Genomic DNA, 11001 nt, shown 5'->3' with positions numbered 1-11001 from the left:
AATTAAATCTGAAAATTAAAAAATGAAGGAAGTAAAGATTGAGGGAGTGAAAATAGAAAGAGATAGAGTGAGTAAAAATAGGAAGAGGTTGAGGGAGTGAAATAAGGAGTAAAAATAGAAAGAAAAACGTGTATAATTTTATGTATCTGGAACAATGAATTTGAAAGGAAAAAGAGGAATTTTAGAAATATTTTTAAATAATAGAAAATAATAGAAATTATGAAAAATAAAGATGTGTATATAGGTAATTTATCCTTATTTTTTCCTTAAAGTTTAATGTTGGACCATTTTATGTCTAAATTGATTTTCTTCTTCGTCTAACTTTGAGGCATGTGATATTCGCGTTGAGGGGAACATAATGATGAAGTTAGTTTTCCATTTCATTGACAGAATTTTGAGGGTCAATTTTTTATCCCTTTTTTTTAAAAAAAAAAAATTCATAACAATGTCATGGATATCGTTAGTCCCGTGTTGACATATATATTCTAATTTATATAGCATGGAAACATTTCAAGGCTCTTCAGAATGGAAAAGCTCATGATTATAGATTTGAGTGTGGCCCGTTTGGCCATAAATTTTGCAAGTAAAATTTTGGGAAAAACTTGATAAATTTTGTTTGTCCATACACTTTTTTATTATTTGGCAATTTTTTCAAATTCTCAAATATTAGAAAAAACTAGTATTTGGGCCAAATTTCATTATTTGAAAAGTTTTAGAAATTCAATTTTTATCCTTAACTTTTTATTTTACAAAAATAATATATTTATTGACACCAACCAATTCAATTAGCTTCCTTCTACATGCATTCTTTTGTCATTCTTTTGATTTCGTACATTCCTTTGTTACAGTTAGTCTTAATGAACTAGCTACTAAATAAAATGTGAATTACATTTATTTTATTTTGGTAGATAAATATTACGTTGTTGATGCTGGTCTATGGAACACAAGAGGATTTTTAGCTCCATTCATTGGAATGTGCTATCATTTGCAGGACTACCGAGGAAGTGAAAGAGAGCCTAAGAATGGAAAAAAGCTATTTAACTATAGACATGCTTCTCTGTGCAATGTAATTGAAAGAACTTTTGGTGCGTGGAAAAGTAGATTCAGAATACTAAGACAAGGCATGAACAACTATGAATGTGACATGCAAGTGAAAATAGTAATTGCTTGCGTTGTATTGCATAATTTTTTATGTGAACACCAAAGTAGTGATGGAATATTCAATGAATATGAAAATAATGATATGGTTTTTGATGAAAGTGACGAACTACTGACTCAAGGTAACAACATCGCTTCATCTTCTCGATCGTCTCATTCGAAAATGCAAGCTCATCGAGAAGAGATTGTTCATAAAATGTGGGAAAATTATATTAAAGAATAGGTTGAACTCTTTCAGATGAGAAAACATAGGTTATTCAGTGATTGCAATATTTATTTCCTTTTGTTTTCTTCTCTTTTTTTTTTCCGAATTTATATTAGTTGTATTTTCATTATCATGATTTGTATCAAGACCCTTTCACTATACGAATATTTACTGTAATGATTCTTGTTGATTTGTAGCGGAATTCATAAATCTTGTTACATGAGATTTCTATTGTGCTATGTAATACAAATTTATGGTTAGTTTGATAGTTTTAAAAACTTATGGGTATAAATCAAATTTCTTAAAAAAATGAAATATGTTTCTCAAATTCTATGGCCAAACACATGGTAAAATTTCACCCAAATTTTCATTCAAATAATAAATAATATTTGCCAAAAATATTTGAATATCTATGGCCAAACGCTAGCTAATGTAGGTTATGGTCTTCACTTTTTTAATTAGGTTAGTTAGTTTCTATATAAAATTGAGTTTCATGATCAATAGGACGGATGTAGGATGAATTATTAGGCTTGTATGATCATTATTACTCTCCTTTTTTCCATTTTTAGGACTTTAGACTAAAATTTAATCCATAATACTTTAGTTTAGGTTGGCTTTATATCTTCGATTTATTTTTATTGAGTATTGACTATGATTTGTGCGGATCCAGTTGCAAGTCACTTGCTTTTAATTTTGACTAGAAATAGAGGTGAGAGAATGTGACTTTTCAGTTACCAAAAAAAAATCTAAATGCCTTAGCTTTACTTAATTTGGAGTGTAAATCTTTGTTCCTTGAGGGAGGTTATAATTATTTGTCCATTTATGGATAATATTTAAATAGCATACCATAATACTAATTACATACCAATTTTTTATTTTTTTTTAAAGGAAAATGGATAGATCGTAAATATTATTTTGTGTTCACATTTTATATTCCCTATTATACCCCCTCTTACTATATTGCAATACTAGATTCTCTGTGTCTTTAACATGGCAAGTTAGTTAATTTTCGACTATATAAATAGATCACTTACTATCAACTTATGACATGTTTTTTTCAATCGAAAGGTGTGTAAAAATCTCTCTTATATATCTATTTTCTCTTTGTTCAATTCTAGTTGCTTCATAAATAAATTGATTGGGTAAAAAATAAACCAAAGATATTAAGACTGTTTTTTGTGTTCTTTTTTTGTTATTTTGTATTATTGAACAGAAAATTAGCAATAAAAATGGCAGATTCGGGGGAAAAACATGTTGGAGAATCGTCAACACGCCGAAATGCATCAAAAAGGAAAGGACAGGGTCAGAGGCACTCTGTGGAGGCTACTCAGAGACTTGAAGCGTAAGATTAATTTTATTCAAAAAAATAATAATATTTGAACCTCCATGTATGTTGATTTATTATTTTTTTGATTTTGTTTGTCTAGATATGGTGTTATTTTCCTAAGAAATGTGAGTGAAAAATCAAAATTCATTAACGATATGATCTACCGTGTATATAATAAATCTTTTATAGGTGCATTGGGTTGTTCTTTATAATTTATTATTACATTTAGCATAAGGCGGTGCTTTTCTTTAATTTTAATTCCTTTTTGGTTTTTTAACCAAAAAACTCATTCACTTTCTCGTGTTATTTGATACATTTTTGGGGCTCAACTTTCATTGAAAAGTCTTAATTTAGGGATCCACTAATTCGGCCCTCTGCATCGGAAAGTTCTATTTAGGATTCAACTAATTTAGATTTACATCAATAAAATGCTTCAGATTAAAGATGACAACACAAAGTCTCAAAACACAAACATGAGGCCTCTAATTAAAGATAAATGATTAATGATCAATATTTAGTTCCAAGATGAGTATCTAATACTATCTTTATGACTAAATTCACATTGGGAATTAAGTCTTGTTTTGATTGTAAAATATTATCTATCAAGGACGACTTTCATTCCAGCAATTCGAACTTCAGAGCCTAGTTAATGATAGAGATATACGTATCGATTCACCATATTTTTAATGGTCAATAACAATAAATCTTTTTGTGAATTTTGAAATGTAGATTTTACGAGATATGTCGATTTCCAGACGAGGACCAACGAAATCAACTGGCTTTCGAAGTAGGGCTTGACCCTGATCAGGTCAAGGGTTGGTTTCAAAATAAAAGGACTCAATCAAAGGTAATTGATTAGTCCTTTTACTATTAAGTTAATTATACTTAATTGATGGATTATTATTGTTATTTGCACACAATGATGAACTAATACATCTTTTTCCATTATATCATGCAAAAATCTAGAGGACAAAAAAGGACTTGTTAAAAGTAGGGTCAGATCGAAGTCAAGGCCAGTGAATCTCTAGGGTTGGGCCCCAAAATATATTTTTAAACTTGGTTAAATTTTTCGAATGTGTAATTAAATAGAATAAATTCTTTCTATAATATTAATCAGTACATTTAATTACTTCCTCATCTTTTTAATTTTCCCCTGTATACAATTATTTCTATTATTGACTATTTTACGTTTCAATTTCAATATAGCTTCTTAAATCAATTATTTATTTTCTTCTTGTTGAATTAGAATCATGTTAAATTATTTAAAATAGATGAATTCTCTAAAAAGTTCCAAAACTTAAAATGGACCGTAACCCAATTTTCTTACGATAACCCAAAAAAAAAATTTCTTACCTTATTTTCTTGTTATTTGAGTAATTACGAACAAACTATATTTTTTCTTATTTACGACTATACTTAACATCTTAAATTAATTATATTTCCTCAGACAAAAGATGAGAGATCAGACAACAAGACTCTTCGAAACGAAAATGAAACATTGCGTTTAGAGATTATTGCAATGAAAGAGGCAATTAAAAATAACATGGGCTCACAAAGTGATGGTCCATCCATTGGAGAAGAAGAGAGAGCAAGAAATGTAGAAAAAATGAAGATAAACATTCAAAAGTTGAGAGAGGAGGTAAGCCTTTTATTCAATCTTTTTAATTATTATTTTTAATTAATTATTTTCGCTCAAAAAGAATTGTCTATACATTACTTAGATAAATTTCAGATACATGTATCGGTGCATCTAGATACATGTATCTCAGATACATGGGTCAAAATAAGGTCTACTTTGTTCCTTATAGTTAAACTAATTATATTTCCTACTCTTCATTTCTCTTTGAATAGCTTTAAAAATCATTTAAGACTCGATTTAGGTCAAATATATCATGATCTAATAATTCTTTTAATTAAACTTAATTATTACAAGTTTTAGATCTGAGCTCACTAGATTCGCTGATTTTCATAAACCATACATTGACCATGTTATCATTCTCATTTTCTAACTTGTCTTCGTTATTCCGACACTAATTTCTCTGCTTTGAAATTTGTTTGACTAATCATAAATATATTTTTCTTAAGTTACTAGCTCAGTTGATTTTTGACAATCATATACTATCTTTTCATCTTCCTTCTAAGAGGAATAGGATTGTCTTCAAGCATGCCGACTATCAATACTCTCCCATCATAGAGATTTTTACTTATTGTTAGTAAATAAGTTGTGAGACCTTGCTCTGATACCTATTAAAAGTGTGAATTTATATTTTCTTTTCTAAGTCGATTGACTCTAGTAGTAGAAGAAGTCGTTGGAATAATTGAAGAGAAGAAAGAAGGAAATTGATGCAACATATATTTATATACATTATATATTTACATTCACAAAATCATGTTTAATATAAATATAGTATGTAATTTAACTTAGCAATTATTATTTTTATTTTGCAGCGTAAAAGAATATCAAATATCATCTCAAGTTATGATGGGAAGTCTTTTGTGATGGATTCAAATTCTACTCTTGAATCTCTGGCTGATAAATCTTTGTTGAAGCAAACTATATGTGGCTCGTCCATTGAACATACTTCTTCGGGAAATAATAATGACATTTACAATGCTCGAATACGTATGAACAATATCCCAATAATATCAAAATTAGAACAAGAAAATTATGGGTTTCATCATGATGATAGTAATGGGGAGAAATCAATTATTTTTGAGATAGTTGTTCCTGCTATCAATGAATTGCTTGGACTTGTGCATGTGGATAAACCACTTTGGATAAAATCATCAGTCGATGAAGGGTGGACTATTCATCGTGAGGGTTATGATACAACATTTCCAAATTCAAATCGACCTTATAAATCATCAACTGCTCGAATTGAATCATCAAGGTATTTTGGAGTTGTGCCAATGACTGGAATTGATTTGATCAACAATTTTCGTAATCCAGTAAGTCACTTAATTTTTTTTATGTTAAAACAATTCAATTTACAAGTTAAGTTATATTGTTTTCTTTGGGCTTAGGCTAATCGCTATATATAAGTATCTCTCATGTGCTTTATAAAGTGTATATAGTTTGTGTGCTATCAACTTTTGGATAGCTTTTTGAATTTTTTTTAGGCGTAATTAATATTTTTTATAATCATTAATCGTGATTCTGTACATGCAGATCAAATGGATGAACATGTTTCCTACTATAGTCACAAAAGCTAAGATTGTTGATGTTCTTGATTCTGGGAATACAGAAGTCTCTATACAATTGGTAAAATTTTAATTCAACTTTAAAAAAGAATTCCTAAAAATTAAATAGATATTAAAATTATTTCACAAAAATGATCTAATTTTTTTCTGATTCTTGAAAACAGATGTATGAAAAGATGCATATTTTATCTCCTCTAGTTGAAGCTAGAGAGTTTGTCTTCATACGTTGTTGTAAACAACTTCAACCAACAACATGGATAATGGTGGATGTTTCTTATGATTTATTCAAAGAGATTCAAATTTGTGCACCTTCTTATGCTTGGAAGTTTCCTTCTGGTTGTTTAATTCAAGAAATAGGCGATGGCAGAAGTGTGGTAAGAATTACGTTCTCTCTCTCAACTAATCACTATTTATATAAAAAGGTAGTTGGTGCACTAAAAACTTACTATGCGGGGGTTCTATGAAAGGGTCGGACCACAAGGGCACACATATTTATCTTGCATTTTTATAAGAGGTTGTTTAGATAACTCAAACCGATGATAAATATCACTATTTACATTTAGCTTATTTTCCAAGAAGTTTTTACATAGGTAGAAGTTTACACGTATGATGATAACAACCTTATTTCTATGTATATCCAATGATCAAGTTATTATTATGCTTTCTTGATTAGTTTTTGTCTTGTAGGTTGCATGGATTGAACATGTTCAAATAGATGAAAAATGTCATGAGGTGAATCATCTCTTTAGACACTTGTTATGTCGACGTCATATATATGGAGCTGAAAGATGGATTGCTACACTTGAAAGGACGTCTGAGAGATATAATAATGAAATGTCTACAACAGGTTTCAAAGGAGGTTCTGTTTTATATCTCATTCTTTACTATTTATGACTTTTCAAAAATATTCTATAAAATAAGATAAGAGTCAATGTAAAATGAATCATCTCAAGGCAGCTTTGATTAGAAAAAAATGAAAATCTTGATGTGGTTTAAATCAATGCTTTTTATTAATTTTTTTTTGTTTATTTGAAACGTCTCCTTCCTTTCAAAAGTTCTTTTTTTTTGCTTTAAAAGTGTGCTTGGTATGATTTTCTTATTTTTTTTTAAAAAAAAAGTTATTTTTCAATGTTTAACTAGAGAAAATATTTTTGTCTAAAAGGTCTGAAAATTGATCACCTCTTTTATCTTCGGGTAAAAGACATTTTTCTTTGCAATTATCACAATTTTAACTCAAAATATATCCGTAAAGTTTTGTTTTTCTTTAGGCATGTGTTTGGATAGTGTGTTTCTGATAAAAAATAAATTATTTTCCATAAAAATATTTTCCAACAAAGAAGCAGGAAAAATGATCACTTTTCACATTTTTTTTAACACCTGAACATATCATCAAAACACTAGATTTGCTAATATTATTATCAAGGATCAATTTTCATTAAATTTTTTCATATTTTCTTCAAAACAAATTATTTTTTAAAAAATTGCCTTGTCACACCAAACACACCCTAATTTGATAAGTCAATATTAATTTTTACTTTTTTAATGATATTTCAGAAGGCTTGAAAAATGCGATGAACATATCTCAAAGAATGGTGAAGAGGTTTTGTGAAATCCTAAGTATGACAGATAAATTAGATTTTTCAACTTCATTACTTTTGAATAACGAAGATAGAGTTTCGATAAGAAAAAATAAAGAAACTACCCAATCGAAAGGCTTCATTGTTACTGCTGCTACTTCTCTGTGGGTTCCTCTTTCATTTGAAACTATTTTTGATCTTCTCAACGATATCAACACAAGATATCAGGTATGTGTCAAACCTATTTATAATATTGTAGTTTGTTCATTTATATTTTTGGTTGTTATAAAGAACATATTATATTAATATGATATTGACATCAACTCCAAAGAAAGTTAGATATCATAGCGAAATATTGTCGTTAAACAAAGATCTTATTATATGTATCTTTGCACTGTATATATTTATTTTTAATGCAATAAATCAAACAACCTATATAACTTATTTTTTAATCAAATAACCCTTCAAAGTACCCTTGTATTATCAACTTTTTTCAATCCTTGTGTTGATTTTCATGTGCAATTCACAAAAAAATTCAATAAATATGAGAATCGTAACTCATAATATTAAAAGTACAATAGGTCTAGTGTTAATATTTTTTTAAAACCATCAAGATGAAGTCATAAATTCTACTTATCTATCAATATTAGGCTCTCAGATTATGTTGTTAGAATTAACTATGCATAGTTAATTTTATTTTATTATAATATGGTCTTTTATACTCTGATCATGCATTAATATTTGACAATCAAATCATGATTTTTTTTAATCATTTGATTTTGATTTCTTATTTCTAGTGGGATGCTTTTTCTGGGGGAAATTATACCGCTGAAATGGATCGACTGTCTACGGGAACTTCTACAAAAAATTGTATTACATTCATTGAGGTATTTTTCATATTTTATTTCTTTGTATATGATTTGCTATTTTCTTCTTATATTATCAAATAATGATATTTTACCTTAGCTGAAGAATTAAAAAAACCAATACTTAAGATTTGGATTCATCTTGTTTTCACATATAAAAATACCAAAATTTCGAACTTACTTTTTTCCACTTTATTTTTGATTACTTACTCAAAAGGCATTTTTTGTGGTCTAATTTCCTTTTTGAGTGGTAGACAAACTTATTACTACCCCGTTTAAAAAAGAAACCTTATTTCCTTTTTAGTTTTAGTTTGTTTCAAAAAGAATGATTTCTTTTTATTTTTAGCAGCATTTTAATTTTAATTTTTCAAGTAACATGTTTAATAGTATAAGATTAAAGGATTTTTGACATAACTTTTATTTCGAACCACAAAATTAAAAAGTTTTTTTTTTCTTTTTCTAAACTCCGTTCCAAATCAAACTAGGTCATCTTTTTTTAAACGGAGAAACTATTAAAATACATACGACAACAACAAGGACAAGAATTATTTTTTTAGTGCTTACACTGTTTTTTCTTAAACTATTTATATGCATATGCAGCTTAATACGACAAGGGAGAACAACATGGTACTTCTTCAAGAGTCAGGCATCGATAAAATGGGAGCTTTTTTAATCTATGGACTAATAGATTCAACAGCATACAAGTCATTTCTCAGTGGAGGTAATGCGGAAGAAGTTTTTATTTTGCCTTCAGGTATCATCATAAGTCCTGATGGCCGCCTCACCGACAATAATGAAAATGTAAAAAATGGATCAATCTTGACAGTGGCTTTTCAGAAGTTGAATTTTGCAAATAATTCAATCTCCCAAGACCAACATGAGGAGGAAATGGCTTATATTCATAACCTTTTGAGCTATACGGTTTTAAAAATCAAAGCACTATTGGGTTGCTCTGATTAAAAATTATGATGAATTTGTTTCGTTTTGTTATTTTATTTTATCAGGGATTTTAAAACTTAAGACAACTTGTTACTTTTGAAGGATGTTGTGTCTCCTTTTATGTGACGATGGATATGTTATTGCTATTATCTTTTATATTGATAGACTAAATTTTGAGACCTTTTTTGTTTGGTTATTAATTTTTAGCATGTTTGGCCAAATTTATCTAAATGTGGTGCGTCCAAAATTAATAACATGGCCAGTTTCCACCATATTTTAAATGGTACATATTTAGTTTATTCTTAGAAATATTTAACTTGTATCTGGCCTAAATATAGTTGGGAATACCATTGTCTCCACCTCCCCCTCTCTTCTACCAACTCATTTTGTCTTTCTAACTTGTAGGCCAATTTTCATTTTTTATGTTTGGTGTTGGTTCTGTGAGATTGTGTGAGCATTTTAATAATTTTTTTACCAATTTTCATTTTCTATGTTTGGTGTTGGTTATGTGAGATTGTGTGAGCATTTTAATATTTTTTTAATTATGTTAAAATGGTTTCCCTTATTTTGATTAACTCATGCCAGAAGTTAGGCATAGTGGCCTAGGTGCATATTTGGCTTAATTGCCAATCTTATTAGTGATTCAATGTGGTGAACGTTGGGATTTCTATTGACCACTTAGTGGTTTTTGGCGGAACGTGTAATGGCTTTAATTTCATCATTATTCCTTCATTATATTTTGTAACTTGAGATTTTTAAAAAAAAAGTGACAGTAAGGTTTCAAATGGGCGGTTAAGTCTTAAGTATTGGGTGTAGATGACAATTATGTGATAAATGATTAACAAATTGTGGAGTTGTCCTCAAGTTTATAAGTTGACATTTTGATTTATTGAATTAAATGAAGGGTAAAAAGATAAATTGACTAAAACCTAATTTAACTAATTTTGTTGGGAATTAAAATTGTGGAAAGCCACCAGCAAATTGTACCAAAAGGGGAAATAAATAACCTAATTTCTACTCTCGTTATATTTTTCTTCTTCTTGTTGTTGTTTGCTTGCTTGTCTTTCTTCCTGTTCTCTTTATCTTTTTCTTCTTCTTTTCGTACAGTATTGGTCTTGGCTATTAGTCCTTGAGCTTTCTTCTTTTTTTCTTCTTGAATCATATTTGACTAATTTAATCAATGGATCAGATTTCATTTGCTATCAATTGAAATTACTTCATAAATGATTAGGGCCACACACCATTGTTTTGATATGTAAAATTAATAGTTCTTTGAAATCATTTATCATCATCTGGGCACTTGGAATTTTTTCAATAATTTGCATTCGCGTTTCAAACAAATTGCTATATGTTGCAACAATTGGCTATTCAAACAAATTATAGTAATATGTAGCAATAGAAATATTATTTCAATAGCAACAGAATAGACATATGTTACAACATATCACTTACACAAGTTGCAATACATGAGCTAGACATGTGGCAACAAATGACTTACTTGTCGCAACTGACATGATAGTTATAATACCCTTGTAAATCATTGTTTCAAGTGTTATATCATATATTTATTGCTTAATTATGGTTCAAAGTACTAAAATTTTATCCAATTTGACATTTTCCCATTCCAAAATAACTCAATTTATCGATTAAGTCATCCTTGCAGTGACATATGTGGCAGCATATGTATCTTTTGTTGGGAAAATTACAATAGAAATGTCATATTTGTCA

General features: G+C 28.7%; 1 protein-coding gene across 1 annotated transcript; it reads left to right on the top strand.

The window, feature by feature from the left end:
• The first annotated feature begins 2592 nt into the window (after positions 1-2592).
• On the top strand, positions 2593-9294 carry LOC101254430 (homeobox-leucine zipper protein HDG8-like). Its single transcript, XM_069289762.1, has 8 exons — positions 2593-2705; positions 3420-3537; positions 4138-4329; positions 5139-5639; positions 5860-5952; positions 6056-6265; positions 8266-8355; positions 8935-9294. Exons 1-8 carry the CDS (start codon positions 2593-2595, stop codon positions 9292-9294), a joined length of 1677 nt encoding a protein of 558 aa, XP_069145863.1.
• Positions 9295-11001: the final 1707 nt, after the last annotated feature.

The sequence above is a fragment of the Solanum lycopersicum genome, chromosome 10 (genome assembly GCF_036512215.1).
Source record: "Solanum lycopersicum chromosome 10, SLM_r2.1".
NCBI lineage: Eukaryota > Viridiplantae > Streptophyta > Magnoliopsida > Solanales > Solanaceae > Solanum > Solanum lycopersicum.
The sequence above is the reverse complement of the archived record's forward strand: the minus strand, read 5'-3'. Positions and strand labels throughout refer to the sequence as shown.

Coding starts and splice junctions, on each gene's coding strand:
- LOC101254430 (XM_069289762.1), top strand. CDS start 2,593: ATGGCAGATTCGGGGGAAAAACATGTTGGAGAATCGTCAACACGCCGA. Junction 2,706..3,419: donor GCTACTCAGAGACTTGAAGC/GTAAGATTAATT, acceptor TTTGAAATGTAG/ATTTTACGAGATATGTCGAT. Junction 4,330..5,138: donor TTCAAAAGTTGAGAGAGGAG/GTAAGCCTTTTA, acceptor TTTATTTTGCAG/CGTAAAAGAATATCAAATAT.